The 26,717-nt window shown below is 54.4% G+C and overlaps 1 protein-coding gene across 1 annotated transcript in view; it reads left to right on the top strand.

Annotated features, from left to right (window-relative positions):
* Positions 1 to 213: 213 nt before the first annotated feature.
* LOC128802834 (helicase SRCAP-like) overlaps positions 214 to 26,717 on the top strand; it is a gene marked incomplete at its 5' end in the record, with an annotated part of 65,800 nt that continues 39,296 nt past the window's right edge. Inside the window, 7 exon segments of the mRNA XM_053969414.1 lie at positions 214 to 249; positions 3,046 to 3,231; positions 5,661 to 5,801; positions 16,019 to 16,175; positions 18,096 to 18,154; positions 18,868 to 18,949; positions 20,911 to 21,000. Coding sequence (XP_053825389.1) covers positions 214 to 249; positions 3,046 to 3,231; positions 5,661 to 5,801; positions 16,019 to 16,175; positions 18,096 to 18,154; positions 18,868 to 18,949; positions 20,911 to 21,000 — 751 coding nt within the window.

Genomic DNA, 26,717 nt, shown 5'->3' with positions numbered 1-26,717 from the left:
TAAGGGTTAACTGGGTATACTGGTTTGTACTGGTTTGTACTGGGAATGGGCTGGGAATGGGCTGGGATTGGTTATACTGGGTTATACTGGGTTATACTGGGCTATACTGGGCTATACTGGGTTATACTGGGCTATACTGGGCTATACTGGGTTATACTGGGTTATACTGGGTTATACTGGGCTATACTGGGTTATACTGGGCTATACTGGGAGCGGAGCCCGGCCGAGATCGCCGAGCAGGCCAAGCACGTAAGGGTTAAACCTTACTGGGTATACTGGTTTGTACTGGGAATGGGCTGGGATTGGTTATACTGGGTTATACTGGGCTATACTGGGCTATACTGGGCTATACTGGGTTATACTGGGTTATACTGGGCTATACTGGGTTATACTGGGTTATACTGGGTTATACTGGGTTATACTGGGCTATACTGGGAGCGGAGCCGGCCGAGATCGCCGAGCAGGCCAAGCACGTAAGGGTTAAACCTTACTGGGTATACTGGTTTGTACTGGGAATGGGCTGGGAACGGGCTGGGATTGGTTATACTGGGCTATACTGGGTTATACTGGGTTATACTGGGTTATACTGGGCTCTACTGGGTTTTACTGGGGTATACTGGGCTATACTGGGTTATACTGGGTTATACTGGGTTATACTGGGCTCTACTGGGTTTTACTGGGGTATACTGGGCTATACTGGGTTATACTGGGTTATACTGGGTTATACTGGGCTATACTGGGTTATACTGGGTTATACTGGGCTATACTGGGTTATACTGGGCTATACTGGGCTATACTGGGTTATACTGGGTTATACTGGGTTATACTGGGTTATACTGGGCTATACTGGGTTATACTGGGTTATACTGGGTTATACTGGGTTATACTGGGCTATACTGGGCTATACTGGGTTATACTGGGTTATACTGGGCTATACTGGGTTATACTGGGTTATACTGGGTTATACTGGGTTATACTGGGTTATACTGGGCTATACTGGGTTATACTGGTTTATACTGGTTTATACTGGGTTATACTGGGCTATACTGGGCTATACTGGGCTATACTGGGCTATACTGGGTTATACTGGGCTATACTGGGCTAGATTGGGTTAGACTGGTTTGTACTGGTTTGTACTGGTTGGGCGTTCTGGGGGACTGGGACAAACTGGGAGGGGCTGGGGATGGAACTGGGGGGATTTTGGGTTTTTTAGGGATTTTTTGTTCCAAACATCACCTGAGCTCACCTGTCCCACCTGAGCTCACCTGTCCCACCTGTCTCACCTGTCCCACCTGTCCCACCTGTGCTCACCTGTCCCACCTGTGCTCACCTGTCCCACCTGTCTCACCTGTCCCACCTGTCCCACCTGTGCTCACCTGTCCCACCTGTGCTCACCTGTCTCACCTGTCTCACCTGTCTCACCTGTCCCCACCCACCCCTCACCTGTCTCACCTCTCTCACCTGTGCTCACCTGTCTCACCTGTCTCACCTGTCCCCAGGTGAAGCCGAGGTTTTTGAGCAAAATAACCTCAATTTACTCAATTTTTGGGATAAAATTTTGGGTTTTTTTGCCACTTTTTCGGGGTTTTTTTGCTGTACCTGTCTCTCACCTGTCTCACCTGTCCCACCTGTCTCACCTGTCTCACCTGTCTCACTTGTCTCACCTGTCCCCAGCCTTTAGATGTTTTTGAGCAAAATAACCTCAATTTACTCAATTTTCGGGATAAAATTTTGGGGTTTTTTTTCCATTTTTTCGGGGTTTTTTTTTGCCTCACCTGTCCCCACCTGCCTCTCACCTGTCTCACCTGTCTCACCTGTCTCACCTGTCCCACCTGTCTCACCTGTCCCCACCTGTCTCTCACCTGTCTCACCTGTCTCACCTGTCTCACCTGCCCCTCACCTGTCTCACCTGTCTCACCTGTCTCACCTGTCTCACCTGTCTCACCTGCCCCTCACCTGTCTCACCTGTCTCACCTGTCTCACTTGTCTCACCTGTCCCCAGCCTTTAGATGTTTTTTGAGCAAAATAACCTCAATTTACTCAATTTTCGGGATAAAATCTCGGGGTTTTTTGCAATTTTTTTGGTTTTTTTTTTTGCCTCACCTGTCCCCACCTGTCCCTCACCTGTCCCACCTGTGCTCACCTGTCCCTTACCTGTCTCACCTGTGCTTACCTGTCCCCAGGTGAAGCCTTTAGCAGTGACTTCGGAGGTTTTGAGTGAAATAACCCCAATTTAGTCAAATTTTGGGATAAAATTTTGGGGTTTTTTTGCCATTTTTTTTGGTTTTTTTTGCTGTACCTGTCTCTCACCTGTCTCACCTGTCTCACCTGTCTCACTTCTCTCACCTGTCCCCAGCCTTTAGATGTTTTTGAGCAAAATTACTCCAATTTACTCAATTTTTGGGGTAAAATTTTGGGGGTTTTTTGCCATTTTTTCGGGTTTTTTTTGCCTCACCTGTCTCACCTGTCTCACCTGTCTCACCTGTGCTCACCTGCCCCACACCTGTCTCACCTGTCTCACCTGTGCTCACCTGTCCCCAGGTGAAGCCGAGGTTTTTGAGCAAAATAACCTCAATTTACTCAATTTTTTGGATAAAATTTTGGGGTTTTTTGCCACTTTTTCGGGGTTTCTTTTGCCTCACCTGTCTCACCTGTCTCACCTGTGCTCACCTGTCTCACCTGTCTCACCTGTGCTCACCTGTCCCCAGGTGAAGCCGAGGTTTTTGAGCAAAATAACCTCAATTTACTCAATTTTTGGGATAAAATTTTGGGTTTTTTTTGCCATTTTTTCGGTTTTTTTTTTGCTGTACCTGTCTCTCACCTGTCTCACCTGTGCTCACCTGCCCCTCACCTGTCTCACCTGTCCCACCTGTCTCATCTGTTCTCACCTGTCCCCAGCCTTTAGATGTTTTTGAGCAAAATTACTCCAATTTACTCAATTTTCGGGATAAAATTTCAGGGTTTTTTGCCATTTTTTTGGTTTTTTTTTTTGCCTCACCTGTCTCACCTGTGCTCACCTGTGCTCACCTGTGCTCACCTGTGCAGGAGGCCGAGGTGGAGCACCGCGTGGCCGAGATGAAGCGCGAGGGTTTCTGGTCGCTGCGGCGCCTGCCCAAGGTGCCCGAGCCGGCGCGGCCCAAGGTGCACTGGGACTACCTGTGCGAGGAGATGCAGTGGCTGGCCGCCGACTTCGCCCAGGAGAGGCGCTGGAAGAGGGGCGTGGCCAGGAAGGTAACGCACCTGGGCACACCTGGGCACACCTGGGCACACCTGGCAGAAATCTGGGTGAAATTCGGGTGAAATTCGGGCGAGTTTTGGGGGATTTTTGGTGGGCTGGAGCACCCGTGGTGGCATCTCAGGTGGGTTTGAGCACCTGGAGCTGCTCAGGTGACACCTGGACACACCTGGGCACACCTGGGAGAAATTTGGGTGAAATTCGGGTGAAATTCGGGTGAAATTCGGGCGAGTTTTGGCAGTTTTTTGGTGATTTTTGGACACCTGGGGCACCTGTGGTGGCATCTCAGGTGGGTTTGAGCACCTGGAGAAGCTCAGGTGACACCTGGATACACCTGGGCACACCTGGGCACACCTGGGCGCACCTGGGCACACCTGGGAGAAATCTGGGTGAAAATCGGGCGAAAATTGGGTGAAATTTGGGTGAGTTTTGGGTGGTTTTTGGTGTTTTTTGGTGGCCTGGAGCACCCGTGGTGGTATCTCAGGTGGGTTTGAACACCTGGAGCTGCTCAGGTGACACCTGGACACACCTGGGCACACCTGGGAGAAATTTGGGTGAAAATCGGGCAAAAATTGGGTGAAATTCAGGCGAGTTTTGGGTGGTTTTTGGTGATTTTTGGTGGCCTGGAGCACCTGTGGTGGCATCTCAGGTGGGTTTGAACACCTGGAGAAGCTCAGGTCACACCTGGGCACACCTGGGCACACCTGGGCACACCTCTCTCTCACACCTGTGTCTCACACCTGTCTCTCTCACTTGTCTCTCACCTGTATCTCTCACTTGTCCCTCACCTGTCTCTCATACCTGTCTCATCTGTCACACCTGTCACACCTGTGTCTCTCACACCTGTCTCACCTGTCTCACCTGTCTCACGTGTCTCACCTGCCCAGGTGGTGCGGATGGTGCTGCGGCACCACGAGGAGCAGCGGGGTCGGGGTGTCTGTGTGCTGTCACACCTGTGTCACACCTGTCACACCTGTATCTCTCTCACCTGTCTCAGCTGTCTCACCTGCACAGGTGGTGCGGATGGTGCTGCGGCACCACGAGGAGCAGCGGGGTCGGGGTGCCTGGTGTCTCACCTGTCTCACACCTGTCTCTCACACCTGTCTCACACCTGTATCTTTCACACCTGTACCTCACCTGTCTCACCTGTCTCACCTGCCCAGGTGGTGCGGATGGTGCTGCGGCACCACGAGGAGCAGCGGGGTCGGGGTGTCTGGTGTCTCACCTGTCTCCCTTGCACCTGTATCTTTCACACCTGTATCTCTCACACCTGTCTCTCACCTGTCTCACCTGTCTCACCTGCCCAGGTGGTGCGGATGGTGATGCGGCACCACGAGGAGCAGCGGGGTCGGGCTGTGTGCTGTCACACCTGTCTCTCATACCTGTCTCACCTGTCTCACCTGTCTCTCACACCTGTCTCACACCTGTCTCTCACACCTGTCTCACCTGTCTCACCTGCCCAGGTGGTGCGGATGGTGATGTGGCACCACGAGGAGCAGCGGGGTCGGGGTGTCTGGTGTCTCACCTGTATCTCTCACACCTGTATCTCACCTGTCTCTCACACCTGTCTCACCTGTCTCACCTGTCTCTCTCACCTGCCCAGGTGGTGCGGATGGTGATGCGGCACCACGAGGAGCAGCGGGGTCGGGCTGTGTAGTGTCACACCTGTGTCTCACCTGTCACACCTGTACCTCACTTGTCTCTCACACCTGTGTCACCTGTCTCACCTGCCCAGGTGGTGCGGATGGTGCTGCAGCACCACGAGGAGCAGCGGGGTCGGGCTGTGTAGTGTCACACCTGTGTCTCACCTGTCACACCTGTACCTCACTTGTCTCTCACACCTGTGTCACCTGTCTCACCTGCCCAGGTGGTGCGGATGGTGCTGCAGCACCACGAGGAGCAGCGGGGGTCGGGGTGTCTGTGTGCTGTCACACCTGTATCTCTCACATGTATCACACCTGTCTCACCTGTCTCTCACACCTGTCTCACCTGTCTCACCTGCCCAGGTGGTGCGGATGGTGCTGCAGCACCACGAGGAGCAGCGGGGTCGGGGTGTCTGCTGTCACACCTGTATCTCACACATGTATCACACCTGTATCTCACCTGTCTCTCTCACCTGTCTCACGTGTCTCACCTGCCCAGGTGGTGCGGATGGTGCTGCGGCACCACGAGGAGCAGCGGGGGTCGGGGTGTCTGTGTGCTGTCACACCTGTCTCACACCTGTCTCACCTGTCTCTCTCGCACCTGTATCTTTCACACCTGTCTCACCTGTCTCACCTGTCTCACCTGCCCAGGTGGTGCGGATGGTGATGCGGCACCACGAGGAGCAGCGGGGTCGGGGTGTCTGTGTGCTGTCACACCTGTATCTCACACGTGTATCACACCTGTATCTCTCACACCTGTCTCACCTGTCTCACCTGCCCAGGTGGTGCGGATGGTGATGCGGCACCACGAGGAGCAGCGGCAGCGCCAGGAGCGCGCCAAGCGCGAGGAGCAGGCCAAGCTGCGCCGCGTGGCCGCCGCCATCGCCCGCGAGGTGCGCCACTTCTGGAGCAGCGTCGAGAAGGTACCCGCCGCACCTGGGCGCACCTGGGCACACCTGGGCGCACCTGGGACACACCTGGGGGCGCATGGGACACACCTGGGGGCGCATGGGACACACCTGGGGGCGCATAGGATACACCTGGGGTCACATGGGCACACCTGGGACACACCTGGGCACGCCTGGGACACACCTGGAGGCGCCTGGGGGCACACCTGGGGACACCTGGGCACACCTGGGGGCGCATGGGGGCACCTGGCATAGACCTGGGGGCACGTGGGGGCACCTGGGGGCACATGGGCACACCTGGGGGCACATGGGATACACCTGGGGGCACATGGGCACACCTGGGGGCACATGGGATACACCTGGGGGCACATGGGCACACCTGGGGACACATGGGATACACCTGGGGGCACATGGGGACACCTGGGACACACCTGGGCACGCCTGGGACACACCTGGAGGTGCCTGGGGGCACACCTGGGGACACCTGGCCACACCTGGGGACACATAGGATACACCTGGGGACACATAGGATACACCTGGGGGCACATGGGATACACCTGGGGGCGCATGGGATACACCTGGGGGCGCATGGGGACACCTGGGGGCGCATGGGGACACCTGGGACACACCTGGAGGTGCCTGGGGGCACACCTGGGGGCACATGGGCACACCTGGGGACGCACCTGGGGGCACCTGGGGGCACTTGGCAGCACATAGGATACACCTGGATACCTGGGGGCACCTGGGATACACCTGGGCACACCTGGGAGCACATGAGCACACCTGGGAGCACATAGGATACACCTGGGACACACCTGGGAGCACATGGGCACACCTGGGAGCACATAGGATACACCTGGGCACACCTGGGAGCACATGGGCACACCTGGGAGCACATAGGATACACCTGGGACACACCTGGGGGGCACATGGGGACACCTGTAGGCACCTGGGGATGCCTGGGGGCACACCTGGGCACACCTGGGATACACCAGAGGACACCTGGGGGCATCTGGGGCACACCTGGGCACACCTGGGACACACTGGGGGCAGGTCAGTACACCTGGGACACACCTGGGCACAGCTGGCAACAGGTAAGTGCACCTGAGCACACCTGGGCACATCTGAGCACACCTGAGCACACCTGGGCACACGTTGGGGTGCCCTTTGATGACCGTTGATGACCATGAGTGACCATCGCTGACCATCTCTGACCATCACTGACCACTGCTGACCATCACTGACCATCACTGACCATCACTGACCATCGCTGACCATCACTGACCGTCACTGACCATCACTGACCATGAGTGACCATCACTGATCATCACTGACCATGAGTGACCATCGCTGACCATCCCTGACCATCACTGACCATCACTGACTATCACTGACCACTGCTGACCATCCCTCACCATCACTGACCATGAGTGACCATCGCTGACCACCGCTGACCATCACTGACCATCACTGACCACTGCTGACCATCACTGACCATCGCTGACCATCGCTGACCATCACTGACCATCACTGACCATCACTGACCATCACTGACCATCACTGACCACTGCTGACCATCGCTGACCATCACTGACCATCACTGACCATCACTGACCATCGCTGACCATCACTGACCATCCCTGACCATCACTGACCATCACTGACCACTGCTGACCATCGCTGACCATCCCTGACCATCACTGACCATCGCTGACCATCACTGACCATCACTGACCATCACTGACCATCACTGATCATCACTGACCATCGCTGACCATCGCTGACCATCACTGACAACTGCTGACCATCACTGACCATCACTGACCACTGCTGACCATCACTGACCATCACTGACCATCACTGACCATCTCTGACCATCACTGACCATCACTGACCATCGCTGACCATCACTGACCATCGCTGACCATCGCTGACCATTGCTGACCTTGAGTGACCATCACTGACCATGAGTGACCATCACTGACCGTCACTGACCACTGCTGACCATCACTGACCATCGCTGACCATCGCTGACCATCACTGACCATCACTGACCATCACTGACCATCGCTGACCATCACTGACCATCACTGACCATCACTGACCATCACTGACCATCGCTGACCATCACTGACCATCGCTGACCATCGCTGACCATCACTGACCATCACTGACCATCACTGACCACTGCTGACCATCACTGACCATCGCTGACCATCACTGACCATCGCTGACCATCACTGACCACTGCTGACCATCACTGACCATCGCTGACCATCACTGACCATCACTGACCATCACTGACCACTGCTGACCATCCCTGACCACTGCTGACCATCCCTGACCATCACTGACCATCACTGACCATCGCTGACCATCACTGACCACTGCTGACCATCCCTGACCATCACTGACCATCACTGACCATCGCTGACCACTGCTGACCATTGCTGACCATCACTGACCATCACTGACCATCACTGACCATCGCTGACCATCACTGACCATCGCTGACCATCGCTGACCACTGCTGACCATCGCTGACCACTGCTGACCATCACTGACCATCACTGACCACTGCTGACCATCACTGACCATCGCTGACCATCACTGACCATCACTGACCATCGCTGACCACTGCTGACCATCACTGACCGTCACTGACCATCACTGACCATCACTGACCATCACTGACCATCGCTGACCATCACTGACCATCACTGACCATCACTGACCATCACTGACCATCGCTGACCATCGCTGACCGTCACTGGCCATCACTGACCGTCACTGACCATCTCTGACCATCACTGACCACTGCTGACCATCACTGACCATCGCTGACCATCGCTGACCATCACTGACCATCACTGACCATCACTGACCATCACTGACCATCACTGACCATCACTGACCATCACTGACCATCACTGACCACTGCTGACCATCGCTGACCATCACTGACCATCACTGACCATCACTGACCATCGCTGACCATCACTGACCATCCCTGACCATCACTGACCATCACTGACCACTGCTGACCATCGCTGACCATCCCTGACCATCACTGACCATCGCTGACCATCACTGACCATCACTGACCATCACTGACCATCACTGACCATCACTGATCATCACTGACCATCGCTGACCATCGCTGACCATCACTGACAACTGCTGACCATCACTGACCATCACTGACCACTGCTGACCATCACTGACCATCACTGACCATCACTGACCATCTCTGACCATCACTGACCATCACTGACCATCGCTGACCATCACTGACCATCGCTGACCATCGCTGACCATTGCTGACCTTGAGTGACCATCACTGACCATGAGTGACCATCACTGACCGTCACTGACCACTGCTGACCATCACTGACCATCACTGACCATCGCTGACCATCGCTGACCATCACTGACCATCGCTGACCATCACTGACCATCACTGACCATCACTGACCACTGCTGACCATCACTGACCATCACTGACCATCGCTGACCATCGCTGACCATCACTGACCATCACTGACCATCGCTGACCATCGCTGACCATCGCTGACCTTCGCTGACCATCACTGACCATCACTGACCATCACTGACCATCCCTGACCATCACTGACCATCACTGACCATCGCTGACCATCACTGACCATCGCTGACCATCACTGACCATCACTGACCATCGCTGACCATCACTGACCATCGCTGACCATCACTGACCATCGCTGACCATCGCTGACCATCACTGACCACTGCTGACCATCACTGACCATCACTGACCATCACTGACCACTGCTGACCATCACTGACCATCGCTGACCATCACTGACCATCGCTGACCATCACTGACCACTGCTGACCATCACTGACCATCGCTGACCATCACTGACCATCCCTGACCATCGCTGACCATCACTGACCATCACTGACCATCGCTGACCATCACTGACCATCACTGACCATCACTGACCACTGCTGACCATCCCTGACCACTGCTGACCATCCCTGACCATCACTGACCATCACTGACCATCGCTGACCATCACTGACCACTGCTGACCATCCCTGACCATCACTGACCATCACTGACCATCGCTGACCGTCACTGACCATTGCTGACCATCACTGACCATCACTGACCATCACTGACCATCGCTGACCATCACTGACCATCGCTGACCATCGCTGACCACTGCTGACCATCGCTGACCACTGCTGACCATCACTGACCATCACTGACCACTGCTGACCATCACTGACCATCGCTGACCATCACTGACCATCACTGACCATCGCTGACCACTGCTGACCATCACTGACCGTCACTGACCATCACTGACCATCACTGACCATCACTGACCATCGCTGACCATCACTGACCATCGCTGACCATCACTGACCATCACTGACCATCACTGACCATCACTGACCATCGCTGACCATCGCTGACCGTCACTGGCCATCACTGACCGTCACTGACCATCTCTGACCATCACTGACCACTGCTGACCATCGCTGACCATCACTGACCATCACTGACCATCGCTGACCATCGCTGACCATCACTGACCATTGCTGACCATCACTGACCACTGCTGACCATCACTGACCATCACTGACCATCACTGACCATCACTGACCATCACTGACCACTGCTGACCATCGCTGACTATCACTGACCATCGCTGACCATCACTGACCATCACTGACCATCGCTGACCATCCCTGACCATCACTGACCACTGCTGACTATCACTGACCATCGCTGACCATCGCTGACCATCGCTGACCATCACTGACCATCGCTGACCATCGCTGACCATCGCTGACCATCCCTGACCATCACTGACCATCACTGACCATCGCTGACCATCACTGACCATCACTGACCACTGCTGACCATCACTGACCATCACTGACCATCACTGACCATCGCTGACCATCACTGACCATGAGTGACCATCACTGACCATCACTGACCATCACTGACCATCGCTGACCATCGCTGACCATCACTGACCATGAGTGACCATCACTGACCATCACTGACCATCACTGACCATCACTGACCATCGCTGACCATCACTGACCATCACTGACCATCACTGACCATCCCTGACCATCACTGACCACTGCTGACCATCACTGACCATCGCTGACCATCACTGACCATCACTGACCATCACTGACCACTGCTGACCATCACTGACCATCGCTGACCATGAGTGACCATCACTGACCATCTCTGACCATCGCTGACCATCACTGACCATCACTGATCATCACTGAGCATGAGTGACCATCACTGACCATCACTGACCATCGCTGACCATGAGTGACCATCCCTGACCACTGCTGACCACTGCTGACCATCACTGACCATCACTGACCATCGCTGACCATCCCTGACCATCGCTGACCATCACTGACCATCGCTGACCATCACTGACCATCCCTGACCATCCCTGACCATCGCTGACCGTCACTGACCATCACTGACCATCACTGACCATCCCTGACCATCCCTGACCATCCCTGACCATCACTGACCATCGCTGACCATCACTGACCATCCCTGACCATCCCTGACCATCACTGACCATCACTGACCATCGCTGACCATCACTGACCATCACTGACCACTGCTGACCGTCACTGACCGTCACTGACCATCACTGACCATCACTGACCATCACTGACCACTGCTGACCATCCCTGACCATCCCTGACCATCACTGACCGTCACTGACCATCACTGACCATCACTGACCATCACTGACCATCGCTGACCATCGCTGACCTTCGCTGACCATCACTGACCATCACTGACCATCACTGACCATCCCTGACCATCACTGACCATCGCTGACCATCGCTGACCATCACTGACCACTGCTGACCATCACTGACCATCACTGACCATCACTGACCACTGCTGACCATCACTGACCATCGCTGACCATCACTGACCATCGCTGACCATCACTGACCACTGCTGACCATCACTGACCATCGCTGACCATCACTGACCATCCCTGACCATCGCTGACCATCACTGACCATCACTGACCATCGCTGACCATCACTGACCATCACTGACCGTCACTGACCACAGCTGACCATCGCTGACCATCACTGACCATCACTGACCATCGCTGACCATCACTGACCACTGCTGACCATCCCTGACCATCACTGACCATCACTGACCATCGCTGACCGTCACTGACCATTGCTGACCATCACTGACCATCACTGACCATCACTGACCATCACTGACCATCACTGACCATCGCTGACCGTCACTGACCATTGCTGACCATCACTGACCATCACTGACCATCACTGACCATCGCTGACCATCACTGACCATCGCTGACCATCGCTGACCACTGCTGACCATCGCTGACCACTGCTGACCATCACTGACCATCACTGACCACTGCTGACCATCACTGACCATCGCTGACCATCACTGACCATCACTGACCATCGCTGACCATCCCTGACCATCACTGACCACTGCTGACTATCACTGACCATCGCTGACCATCGCTGACCATCGCTGACCATCACTGACCATCGCTGACCATCGCTGACCATCGCTGACCATCCCTGACCATCACTGACCATCACTGACCATCGCTGACCATCACTGACCATCACTGACCACTGCTGACCATCACTGACCATCACTGACCATCACTGACCATCGCTGACCATCACTGACCATCCCTGACCGTCACTGACCATCACTGACCATCACTGACCATGAGTGACCATCACTGACCATCACTGACCATCACTGACCATCGCTGACCATCGCTGACCATCACTGACCATGAGTGACCATCACTGACCATCACTGACCATCACTGACCATCACTGACCATCGCTGACCATCACTGACCATCACTGACCATCACTGACCACTGCTGACCATCACTGACCATCGCTGACCATGAGTGACCATCACTGACCATCTCTGACCATCGCTGACCATCACTGACCATCACTGATCATCACTGAGCATGAGTGACCATCACTGACCATCACTGACCATCGCTGACCATGAGTGACCATCCCTGACCATCACTGACCATCGCTGACCACTGCTGACCATCACTGACCATCACTGACCATCGCTGACCATCCCTGACCATCGCTGACCATCACTGACCATCCCTGACCATCCCTGACCATCGCTGACCGTCACTGACCATCACTGACCATCACTGACCATCCCTGACCATCGCTGACCGTCACTGACCATCCCTGACCATCGCTGACCATCACTGACCACTGCTGACCATCACTGACCGTCGCTGACCGTCACTGACCATCACTGACCATCACTGACCATCCCTGACCATCCCTGACCATCACTGACCATCACTGACCATCACTGACCATCCCTGACCATCCCTGACCATCACTGACCATCACTGACCATCGCTGACCATCACTGACCATCACTGACCACTGCTGACCGTCACTGACCGTCACTGACCATCACTGACCATCACTGACCATCACTGACCACTGCTGACCATCACTGACCATCACTGACCGTCACTGACCATCACTGACCATCACTGACCATCACTGACCATGAGTGACCATCACTGACCATCACTGACCATCACTGACCATCACTGACCATCACTGACCATGAGTGACCATCACTGACCATCACTGACCGTCACTGACCATCCCTGACCATCACTGACCATCACTGACCATCACTGACCATCACTGACCATCACTGACCATCGCTGACCGTCACTGACCGTCACTGACCATCCCTGACCATCACTGACCGTGTCACAGGTGCCCTGGGCTGGCACTCATGTGCCCAGGTGGGCACACAGGTGGGTGGATGAGCACACAGGTGAGCACACAGGTGAGCACACAGGTGGGTGGATGAGCACACAGGTGAGCACACAGGTGGGTGGATGAGCACACAGGTGAGCACACAGGTGGGTGGATGAGCACACAGGTGAGCACACAGGTGGGTGGATGAGCACACAGGTGAGCACACAGGTGGGTGGACGAGCACACAGGTGAGCACACAGGTGGGTGGATGAGCACCCCGGTGCCCAGGTGGGCGCCCAGGTGAGCACACAGGTGGGTGGATGAGCACCCCGGTGCCCAGGTGGGCGCACAGGTGGGCACACAGGTGCCCAGGTGAGCACACTGGTGAGCGCACCGGTGCCCAGGTGGGCGCCCAGGTGAGTGGATGAGCACACAGGTGGGTGGGTGGGCACACAGGTGAGCACACAGGTGCCCAGGTGAGCACACTGGTGAGCGCACCGGTGCCCAGGTGGGCGCCCAGGTGAGTGGATGAGCACACAGGTGGGTGGGTGGGCACACAGGTGGGTGGGCGGGCACACAGGCAGGCACACAGGTGAGCACACCGGTGCCCAGGTGGGCGCACAGGTGAACACACCGGTGGGTGGATGAGCACACAGGTGGGTGGATGAGCACACAGGTGAGCACACAGGTGGGTGGATGAGCACACAGGTGAGCACACAGGTGGGTGGATGAGCACACAGGTGGGTGGATGAGCACACAGGTGAGCACACAGGTGGGTGGATGAGCACACAGGTGGGTGGATGAGCACACAGGTGAGCACACAGGTGGGTGGACGAGCACACAGGTGAGCACACAGGTGGGTGGATGAGCACCCCGGTGCCCAGGTGGGCGCCCAGGTGAGCACACAGGTGGGTGGATGAGCACCCCGGTGCCCAGGTGGGCGCACAGGTGGGCACACAGGTGGGTGGATGAGCACACAGGTGGGTGGATGAGCACACAGGTGAGCACCCCGGTGCCCAGGTGGGCGCACAGGTGGGTGGATGAGCACACAGGTGGGTGGATGAGCACCCCGGTGCCCAGGTGGGCGCACAGGTGAGCACACAGGTGGGTGGACGAGCACACAGGTGAGCACACAGGTGGGTGGATGAGCACACAGGTGAGCAAACAGGCACACAGGTGAGCACACAGGTGAGCACACAGGTGAGCACACAGGTGAGCACACAGGTGGGTGGATGAGCACACCGGTGCCCAGGTGGGCGCCCAGGTGAGCACACAGGTGGGTGGATGAGCACACAGGTGAGCACACAGGTGGGTGGATGAGCACACAGGTGGGCACACAGGTGGGTGGATGAGCACACAGGTGAGCACCCCGGTGCCCAGGTGGGCGCACAGGTGGGTGGATGAGCACCCCGGTGCCCAGGTGGGTGCCCAGGTGAGCACACAGGTGGGTGGATGAGCACACAGGTGGGTGGATGAGCACACAGGTGAGCGCACAGGTGGGTGGATGAGCACACAGGTGGGTGGATGAGCACACTGGTGCCCAGGTGAGCACCCCGGTGCCCAGGTGGGCGCCCAGGTGAGCACACAGGTGAGTGGATGAGCACACAGGTGGGTGGATGAGCACCCCGGTGCCCAGGTGAGCACCCCGGTGCCCAGGTGGGTGCTCAGGTGAGCACACAGTTGGGTGGATGAGCGCACAGGTGGGTGGATGAGCACACCGGTGCCCAGGTGGGCGCTCAGGTGAGCACACAGGCACACAGGTGAGCACACAGGCACACAGGTGAGCACACAGGTGGGTGGACGAGCACACAGGTGAGCACCCCGGTGCCCAGGTGAGCACCCCAGTGCCCAGGTGGGCACACGGGTGAGCACACAGGTGGGTGGGTGGCCACACAGGTGAGCACACAGGTGGGTGGATGAGTACACAGGTGGGTGGGTGGGCACACAGGTGAGCGCACAGGTGGGTGGATGAGCACACGGGTGGCTGGGCACACAGGTGGGTGGATGAGCACACAGGTGAGCACACCGGTGCCCAGGTGAGCACACAGGTGAGCACACAGGTGGGTGGATGAGCACCCCGGTGCCCAGGTGGGCGCACAGGTGAGCACACAGGTGGGTGGATGAGCACACAGGTGGGTGGATGAGCACACAGGTGAGCACCCCGGTGCCCAGGTGGGCGCCCAGGTGAGCACACAGGTGGGTGGATGAGCACACAGGTGAGCACACCGATGCCCAGGTGAGCACACAGGTGGGTGGATGAGCACCCCGGTGCCCAGGTGGGCGCACAGGTGGGCACACAGGTGGGTGGATGAGCACACAGGTGAGCACCCCGGTGCCCAGGTGAGCACCCCGGTCGGTGCCCAGGTGGGCGCCCAGGTGAGCTCGCCCCCCCCCCCGCGCAGGTGGTGCAGTTCAAGCAGCAGTCGCGCCTGGAGGAGAAGCGCAAGAAGGCGCTGGACCTGCAGCTCGACTTCATCGTGGGCCAGACCGAGCGCTACTCGCACCTGCTGAGCCGCAGCCTCAACGCGCCCCGCCCGCGCCCCGCCCTCACCTGCGCAGGTGCGCGCCCCGGGCACCGCCCGCGCCGCTCGCCGGGGGGGAGAGGGAACACCTGGGGGGGGATAGAGGGCACCTGGGGGGGGATAGAGAGCACCTGGGGGGGGGAGAGGGCACCTGGGGGGGGAGAACACCTGGGGGTGGATAGAGGGCACCTGGGGGGAGAGGGCACCTGGGGGGGGAGAGGGAACACCTGGGGGGGATAGAGGGCACCTGGGGGGGGATAGAGAGCACCTGGGGGGAGAGAACACCTGGTGGGGGAGAACACCTGGGGGGAGAGAGAACACCTGGGGGGAGAGAACACCTGGGGGGAGAGAGAACACCTGGGGGGGGAGAACACCTGGGGGGGGAGAACACCTGGGGGGGGATAGAGGGCACCTGGGGGGGGATAGAACACCTGGGGGGGGAGAACACCTGGGGGGAGAGAGAACACCTGGGGGGGGAGAACACCTGGGGGGAGAGAGAACACCTGGGGGGAGAGAACACCTGGGGGGAGAGAGAACACCTGGGGGGGGATAGAGGGCACCTGGGGGGAGAGAACACCTGGGGGGAGAGAGAACACCTGGGGGGGGGAGAGAACACCTGGGGGGAGAGAGAACACCTGGGGGGAGAGAGAACACCTGGGGGGGGGAGAACACCTGGGGGGGGGTTGGGGGGGTTTGGGGTCATCTGGGGCGGGGGGCAGAGGGCACCTGGAGGGGATAGAACACCTGCAGGGAGAGAACACCTGTGGTGGTTTGGGGTCACCTGGGGGGGGGGTTGGGGGGGGGGTTTGGGGTCACCTGGGGGGGTTTGGGGTCACCTGGGGAGAGAGAACACCTGGGGGGAGAGAGGGCACCTGGGGGGAGAGAGGGCACCTGGGGGGAGAGAGGGCACCTGGGGGGAGAGAGCACCTGGGGGGGTTTGGGGTCACCTGGGGGGACAGAGGGCACCTGGCAGGGGAGAGAACACCTGGGGGGACACGGGGGGTCTGGAGGGGGTTTGGGGTCACCTGGGGGGAGAGAGAGCACCTGGGGGGAGGGAACACCTGGGGGGGATTTGGGGAGGGGTTGGGGTCACCTGGGGGGGTTTGGGGTCACCTGAGGCGGGGGGCAGAGGGCACCTGGAGGGGATAGAACACCTGGGGGGGGGAGAACACCTGGGGGGGAGAGGGCACCTGGGGGGGGGGTTTGGGGTCACCTGGGGGGGGATAGAGGGCACCTGGGGGGAGAGAGAACACCTGGGGGGGGGAGTGAACACCTGTTGGGGGGGAGAACACCTGAGGGGGGTTTGGGGGTCACCGGGGGAGAGAGAACACCTGGGGGGGGGTTTGGGGTCACCTGGAGGGGTTTGGGGTCACCTGGAGGGGTTTGGGGTTACCTGGGGGAGTTTGGGGTTACCTGGGGGGGGTTTGGGGTCACCTGGGGGGGTTTGGGGTCACCTGGAGGGGTTTGGGGTTACCTGGGGGGGTTTGGGGTCACCTGGGCGGGTTTGGGGTCACCTGGGGGGGTCTGGGGTCACCTGGGGGGGGTCAGAGCGCTTTGAGTCTCACCTGGGGGGTGGGGGAAGGGTTTGGAGATCACCTGTGGGGTCTGGGAGGGGCTCAGGTGTCACCTGTGGGTGCTCAGGGAGGCTCAGGTGTCACCTGTGAGTGCCCAGGTGTCACCCGTGGGTGCTCAGGTGTCACCTGGGGGTGCTCAGGTGTCACCTGGGGGTGCTCAGGTTTCACCTGGGGGTGCTCAGGTGTCACCTGTGCCTGCTCAGGTGTCACCTGTGCCTGCTCAGGTGTCACCTGTGGGTGCCCAGGTGTCACCCGTGGGTGCTCAGGTGTCACCTGTGGGTGCTCAGGTGTCACCCGTGGGTGCCCAGGTGTCACCCATGGCCGCCCAGGTGTCACCTGTGCCCCCCAGGTGTCCCAGCTCTCACCTGTCCCCTCCTTTGCAGCCCCGGCCGAGAGCCCCCCCCGGCCCCTCGGGGACCTCCTGGGCTCCCTCCCCCCACAGGTACCGCCCCTCCCCCACCCCCCACAGGTACCGCCCCTCCCCCACCACACCTGTGCCCTCCCCCCTCACCTGTCTCCTCCCCCGTCTTACCTGTTCCCGCCACTCTCACCTGTCCCATTCTCACCTGTCCCCTCCCCCACTCTCACCTGTCTCTGTCTCACCTGTCTGTGTCTCACCTGTCTCTCACCTCTCACATGTCAGTCTCTCACCTGTGTCTCACCTGTCCTAGTCTTACCTGTCCCTGTCTCACCTGTCCGTGTCTCACGTCTGTCACCTGTCCGTGTCTCCCATCTCTCACCTGTGTCTCACCTCTCTCTCACCTGTCCCAGTCTCACCTGTGTCTCTCACCTGTGTCTCACCTGTCTCACCTGTCTCTCACCTGTGTCTCACCTGTGTCTCTCTCATCTGTGTCTCTCTCACCTGTCTCTCTCACCTGTGTCTCACCTGTCTCTCACCTGTGTCTCACCTGTGTCTCTCTCATCTGTGTCTCTCTCATCTGTCCCAGTCTCACCTGTCTCTCACCTGTGTCTCACCTGTGTCTCTCTCACCTGTGTCTCTCTCACCTGTCTCTCTCACCTGTGTCTCACCTGTCTCTCACCTGTGTCTCACCTGTGTCTCTCTCACCTGTCTCTCACCTGTGTCTCTCTCACCTGTGTCTCACCTGTGTCTCACCTGTGTCTCACCTGTGTCTCTCTCACCTGTGCCCTCCCCAGGTGCTGCGGCGGGGCCGGGACCCTCCCCCGCCCTGGGGGCCGCGCGAGGAGGACGAAGAGTTCGAGGCTGAGGAGGAGGAGGGTGAGGGGGAGGGGCCGGGGGACAGGTGAGGGTGGGGCAGGGGACAGGTGAGACACGGACAGGTGAGGGTGGGGCAGGGGACAGGTGAGACACGGACAGGTGAGCGTGGGGGAGGGGACAGGTGAGACATAGACAGGTGAGAGAGGACAGGTGAGAGAGGGACAGGTGAGGGTGGGGCAGGGGACAGGTGAGAGGGGACAGGTGAGACACGGACAGGTGAGGGTGGGGCAGGGGACAGGTGAGACACGGACAGGTGAGAGTGGGACAGGTGAGAGGGGACAGGTGAGACACGGACAGGTGAGAGTGGGACAGGTGAGAGGGGACAGGTGAGAGAGAGACAGGTGAGACACGGACAGGTGAGAGGGGACAGGTGAGAGAGGACAGGTGAGAGGGGACAGGTGAGACATGGACAGGTGAGAGGGGACAGGTGAGAGGGGACAGGTGAGAGTGGGACAGGTGAGAGTGGGACAGGTGAGACATGGACAGGTGAGAGGGGCAGGTGAGAGGGGACAGGTGAGACATGGACAGGTGAGAGTGGGGGAGGGCACAGGTGAGAGTAGGACAGGTGGGAGAGGGACAGGTGAGAGTGGGACAGGTGAGAGTGGGGGAAGGGACAGGTGAGAGGGGACAGGTGAGACACGGACAGGTGAGAATGGGACAGGTGAGAGAGGACAGGTGAGGGTGGGACAGGTGAGAGTGGGACAGGTGAGAGAGGACAGGTGAGAGGGGACAGGTGAGACATGGACAGGTGAGAGAGGGACAGGTGAGAGTGGGACAGGTGAGAGTGGGACAGGTGAGAGAGGGGACAGGTGAGAGGACAGGTGAGAGAGGACAGGTGAGAGAGGGGACAGGTGAGAGTGGGACAGGTGAGAGGGGACAGGTGAGAGAGGGGACAGGTGAGAGGACAGGTGAGAGAGGACAGGTGAGACATGGACAGGTGAGAGTGGGACAGGTGAGAGGGGACAGGTGAGAGTGGGACAGGTGAGGGTGGGGGAGGGGACAGGTGAGGGGGGATGGGGGAGGGGACATACCTGGAGTGCACACGGCCAGTTTGGTGCCATTTGGTGCCATTTTGGTCCAATTTTGGTGCTTTTTGGTGCCATTTTTTCCCATTTTGGTGCCTTGGGTGCCATTTGCTGCCATTTATTCCCATTTGTTCCCATTTTGGTGCCATTTTTTCCCATTTTGGTGCCATTTATTCCCATTTGGTGCCATTTTTTTTCCCATTTTGTTCCCATTTTGATGCCATTTTGTTCCCATTTTGGTGCCATTTGGTGCCATTTTGGTGCCATTTTGGTGCCTTTTGGTGCCCATTTGGTGCCATTTGGTGCCATTTTTTCCCATTTTGGTGCCATTTTTTCCCATTTTTTCCCATTTTGGTGCCTTTGGTGCCATTTTGGTGACATTTCGTGCCATTTTTCCCATTTTGGTGCCATTTTGGTGCCATTTATTCCCATTTTGGTGCCATTTGGTGCCATTTTTTCCCATTTTGGTGCCATTTTGTTCCCATTTTGGTGCCATTTGTTCCCATTTTGGTCCCATTTGGTGCCATTTTGGTGCCATTTGTTCCCATTTTGGTCCCATTTTGGTGCCATTTGGTGCCATTTTGGTGCCATTTCGTGCCATTTTTCCCATTTTTGGTGCCATTTTGGTGCCATTTATTCCCATTTTGATGCTTTTTGGTGCCATTTTGGTGCCATTTGTTCCCATTTTGGTGCCATTTGGTGACATTTTTTCCCATTTTGGTGCCATTTTTTCCCATTTTTTCCCATTTTGGTGCCTTTGGTGCCATTTTGGTGCCATTTGGTCCCATTTTGGTGCCATTTTGGTGCCATTTTGGTGCCATTTGGTGCCATTTTTTCCCTTTTTTTCCCATTTTGGTGCCATTTTTTCCCATTTTTTCCCATTTTTTCCCATTTTGGTGCCATTCTGGTGCCCTTTGGTGACCCCGGTGCCCCCAGGTGAGGATGAGGAGGAGACGATCGCGGCCCAGGAGCGCCTGGAGGGCGACGTCGATCACCAGCAGGAGCTGGACGACCTGGCCAGGGAGGGTAAGGGACAAAAACACCCCAAAATTACCCAAAATTACCCCAAAACCACCCCAAAATCCCCATCAGGAGCTGGACGACCTGGCCAGGGAGGGTAAGGGACAAAAAAAAACCCAAAAATAGCCAAAATCACCCCAAAATCACCCCAAAAATACCCCAAAATCACCCCAAATCCCCCAGCAGGAGCTGGACGAGCTGGCCAAGGAGGGTAAGGGACAGAAACAGCCCAAAATTACCCCAAAAATACCCAAAAAATACCCCAAAATCACCCAAAATCACCCAAAATCACCCCAAAAATACCCAAAATCACCCCAAAATCACCCCAAAAATACCCCAAAGTCACCCCAAAACCCCCAGCAGGAGCGGGACGAGCTGGCCAGGGAGGGTAAGGGACAAAAAAAAACCAAAATCACCCCAAAATCACCCCAAAATCACCCCAAAGTCACCCCAAATCCCTCAGCAGGAGCTGGACGAGCTGGCCAGGGAGGGTAAGGGACAGAAACACCCAAAAATAGTCAAAATACCCCAAAAAGACCCCAAAATCACCCCCAAAATCACCCCAAAAAGACCCCAAAATCACCCCAAAAAGACCCAAAATCACCCAAAATCCCCAGCAGGAGCTGGACGAGCTGGCCAGGGAGGGTAAGGGACAAAAACACCCCCAAAATTACCCCAAAAATACAAAAAAATACCCAAAATCACCCCAAAAATACCCCAAAATCACCCCAAAAAGACCCAAAATCACCCAAAATCCCCAGCAGGAGCTGGACGAGCTGGCCAGGGAGGGTAAGGGACAAAAACACCCCAAAATCACCCCAAAAATACAAAAAAATACCCCAAAATCACCCCAAAACCCCCAGCAGGAGCTGGACGACCTGGCCTGGGAGGGTAAGGGACAAAAAAACCCAAAATCACCCCAAAAAATACCCCAAAATCACCCTAAAATCACCCCAAAAATACCCCAAGTCACCCCAAAATCACCCCAAATCACCTAAAATAACCCAAAATTACCCAAAATCACCCCAAAATTCCTATCAGGAGCTGGATGATCTGGCCAGGGAGTGTAAGGGACAGAAACACCCCAAAATCACCCCAAAAATACCCAAAAATACCCCAAAATAACTCCAAAAATACCCAAAACCACCCCAAAATCACCTCAAACCACCCCAAAAATACCCAAAATCACCCAAAAATCCCCAGCAGGAGCTGGACGAGCTGGCCAGGGAGGGTAAGGGGCAAAAAAACCCCAAAATTACCCAAAAATACCCCAAAAATACCCCAAATCACCCCCAGCAGGAGCTGGACGACCTGGCCAGGGAGGGTAAGGGACAAAAAAACCCAAAATCACCCCAAAAATACCCAAAATCACCCAAAAATACCCAAAATCACCCCAAATCCCCAGCAGGAGCTGGACGAGCTGGCCAGGGAGGGTAAGGGACAAAAACACCCCAAAATTACCCAAAAAATACCCCAAAAATACTCAAAATCACCCCAAAAAGACCCCAAATCACCCCAAAATCACCCCAAAAAGACCCCAAAATCACCCAAATATCACCCAAAAAATACCCCAAATCACCTAAAATAACCCAAAATTACCCAAAGTCACCCCAAATCCCCCAGCAGGAGCTGGACGAGCTGGCCAGGGAGGGTAAGGGACAAAAAAAACCCAAAATTACCCAAAAAATACCCCAAAAATACTCGAAATCACCCCAAAAAACCCCAAAATCACCCCCAAAATCACCCCAAAATCACCTAAAATCACCCCAAAATCACCCCAAGAAGACCCCAAAATCACCCCCAAAATCACCCCAAAATCACCCCAAAATCACCCCAAATCACCAAAAAAATACCCAAAATCAGCCAAATATCCCCCAAAATTACCCAGAATCACCCAAAATCACCCCAAAATCCTCAGCAGGAGCTGGATGAGCTGGCCAGGGAGGGTGAGGGCCAGAAACACCCCAAAAATACCCCAAAAATACCCCAAATCACCCAAAATCACCCCAAAATTACCCAAAATAACCCAAAATCACCCCAAAATTACCCAAAATCACCCCAAAATTACCCCAAAATCAGCTAAAATCACCCCAAATCTCCCAAAATTACCCCAAAATTACCCCAAAATTACCCCAAAATCAGCTAAAATTACCCAAAATCTCCCAAAATTACCCAAAATCACCCCAAAATTACCCCAAAATCAGCTAAAATCACCCCAAAATCAACTTGAAATACCCCGGAATAATTAAAAAAGGTCCCAAAGTGCCCCAAAATCCACCTGAAACCCCAAAATGTCCAAAAATCAGCCCAAAAAATCCCAAAAAATCCCAAAAAATCAACCTGAAACCCCAAAAAATGTCTAAAAATCTCCCCAAAATCCACCTGAAACCCCCAAAAATGTCCAAAAATCACCCAAAAAAATCCCAAAAAAATCAACCTGAAACCCCAAAAATGTCCAAAAATCAGCCCAAAAAATCCCAAAAAAATCCACGTGAGACCCCAAAAATCTCCCCAAAATCCACCTGAAACCCTAAAAATGTCCAAAAATCTCCCCAAAATCCACCTGAAACCCCAAAAATCATCCCAAAATCGCCCCAAAATCCACCTGAAACCCTAAAAATGTCCAAAAATCAGCCCAAAAAATCCCAAAAAATCAACCTGAAACCCCAAAAAATGTCCAAAATTCTCCCTAAAATCAACCTGAAACCCCAAAAATCATCCCAAAATCACCCCAAAATCCACCTGAAACCCCAAAAATGTCTAAAAATCTCCCCAAAATCATCCCAAAATCACCCAAAGGCCCCAAAATCAGCTCTAAAACTCCAAAATGACCCAAAAATATCCCAAAATCAACCCTAAAACCCAAAATGAACCCCAAAATGACCCAAAATCAACCTTAAAAACCCCAAAATGACCCAAAAATACCCCAAAATCAACCCTAAAACCCAAAATTGTCTAAAATTTCCTCCAAGAAGCCCCAAAATCAGCCCCAAAAAAATCCCAAATTCAGCCCAAAAGGCCCCAAAATTGTCCCAAAAAATCCCAAAATTTGCCCAAAATATCCCAAAATGCCCCAAAATCAGCCCAAAAAATTTCAGAATCTGCCCAAAATGTCCCAAAACGTTTGAAAATCAGCCCAAAAAAATCCCAAAATCAGCTCCAAAAACCCCAAAATGCCCAAAATGCCCCAAAATCTGCCCAAAATGCCCCAAAATCATCCCCAAAAATCCCAAATTCAGCTCCAAAATGCCCCAAAGTGAGCCCAAAAAATCCCAAATTCAGCTCCAAAAATCCCAAAATGCCCCAAAATCAGCCCAAAAAATCCCGAATCAGCCCCAAACAATCCCAAAATGCCCCAAAATCAACCCAAAAAATCCCAAAATCTGCCCTAAATTCCCCGAAATGCCCCAAAATCAGCCTAAACAATCCCAAAATCAGCTCCAAAAACTCCAAAATTGGCCCAAAAAATCCCAAAATCTGCCTAAAATAACCCAAAATGCCCCAAAATCAGCCCAAAAATCCCAAAATCTGCCAAAAATGCCCCAAAATCCGCCCAAAAAATCCCAAAATCTGCCCTAAACAATCCCAAAATTCCCCAAAATCAGCCCAAGGAATTTTAGAATCTGCCCAAAATGTCCCAAAATGTTTGAAAATCAGCCCAAAAAAATCCCAAAATCAGCTCCAAAAACCCCAAAATGCCCCAAAATAATCCCCAAAAAATCCCAAATTCAGCCCTAAATGCCCCAAAATCAGCCCAAAAAATCCCAAATCAGCCCCAAAAACCCCAAAATGCCCCAAAATCATCCCAAAAAAATCCCAGAATCTGCCCTAAATTCCCCGAAATGCCCCAAAATCAGCCTAAACAATCCCAAAATCAGCTCCAAAAACTCCAAAATCCGCCCAAAAAATCCCAAAATCTGCCTAAAATAACCCAAAATGCCCCAAAATCAGCCCAAAAATCCCAAAATCTGCCAAAAATGCCCCAAAATCAGCCCAAAAAATCCCCAAATCTGCCCTAAACAATCCCAAAATTCCCCAAAATCAGCCCAAAAAATTTCAGAATCTGCCCAAAATGTCCCAAAATGTTTGAAAATCAGCCCAAAAAAATCCCCAAATCAGCTCCAAAAACCCCAAAATGCCCCAAAATCATCCCAAAATGCCCCAAAATCATCCCAAAAAATCCCAGAATCTGCCCTAAATTCCCCGAAATGCCCCAAAATCAGCCTAAACAATCCCAAAATCAGCTCCAAAAACTCCAAAATCCGCCCAAAAAATCTCAAAATCTGCCTAAAATAACCCAAAATTCCCCAAAATCAGCCCAGAAAATCCCAAAATCTGCCCTAAACAATCCCAAAATTCCCCAAAATCAGCCCAAAAAATTTCAGAATCTGCCCAAAATGTCCCAAAATGTTTGAAAATCAGCCCAAAAAAATCCCAAAATCAGCTCCAAAAACTCCAAAATCCGCCCAAAAAATCTCAAAACCTGCCTAAAATAACCCAAAATGCCCCAAAATCAGCCCAAAAAATCCCAAAATCTGCCAAAAATGCCCCAAAATCCGCCCAAAAAATCCCAAAATCTGCCCTAAACAATCCCAAAATTCCCCAAAATCAGCCCAAGGAATTTTAGAATCTGCCCAAAATGTCCCAAAATGTTTGAAAATCAGCCCAAAAAAATCCCCAAATCTGCCTGAAATACCCCAAAATCAGCCCAAGAAATCCCAAATTTAGCTCCAAATACCTCAAAATGCCCAAAATCAGCCAAAAAAAATCCCAAATCAGCCCCAAACAATCCCAAAATGCCCCAAAATCAGCCCAAAAAAATCCCAAATCAGCCTTAAACAATCCCAAAGCGCCCCAAAATCAGCCCCAAATTCCCAAAATGCCCAAAATGCCCCAAAATCCGCCCCAAAAAAATCCCAAATTCAGCCCAAAAGGCCCCAAAATTGTCCCAAAAAAATCCCAAAGTCCGCCTTAAACGCCCCAAATGCCCCAAAATCAGCCAAAAAAATCCCAAAATTTGCCCAAAATATCCCAAAATGCCCCAAAATCAGCCCAAAAAAATCCCAAAATCAGCTCCAAAAACCCCAAAATGCCCAAAATGCCCCAAAATCCACCCAAAATGCCCCAAAATCATCCAAAAAAATCCCAAATTCAGCTCCAAAATGCCCCAAAGTGCCCCAAAATCAGCCCCAAAGAATCCCAAAATCGGCCCTAAACGCCCCAAAATGCCCCAAAATCTGCCCAAAAAATCCCAAAATCAGCCCAAACAATCCCAAAATGCCCCAAAATGAGCCCAAAAAATCCCAAATCAGCCCCAAACAATCCCAAAATGCCCCAAAATCAGCCCCAAAAAATCCCAAAATCCGCCCTAAATTCCCCGAAATGCCCCAAAATCAGCCTAAACAATCCCAAAATCAGCTCCAAAAACTCCAAAAGGGGCCCAAAAAATCCCAAAACCTGCCTAAAATAACCCAAAATGCCCCAAATCTGCCCTAAACAATCCCAAAATCAGCCCTAAATGCCCCAAAATCAGCCCAAAAAATCCCAAAATCATCCCAAAAAATCCCCAAATCTGCCCAAAATGTCCCGAAATCAGCCCAAAAAATCCCAAATTCAGCTCCAAAATGCCCCAAAATCAGCCCAAAAAATCCCAAAATCGGCCCAAAACATCCCAAAATCTGCCCTAAACAATCCCAAAATTCCCCAAAATCAGCCCAAGGAAT

This window comes from Vidua macroura, unplaced genomic scaffold, assembly GCF_024509145.1.
Source record: "Vidua macroura isolate BioBank_ID:100142 unplaced genomic scaffold, ASM2450914v1 whyUn_scaffold_198, whole genome shotgun sequence".
Taxonomy (NCBI): domain Eukaryota; kingdom Metazoa; phylum Chordata; class Aves; order Passeriformes; family Viduidae; genus Vidua; species Vidua macroura.
Note: the sequence above shows the minus strand (reverse complement) of the source record. Positions and strands in the feature narration are given on the sequence as shown.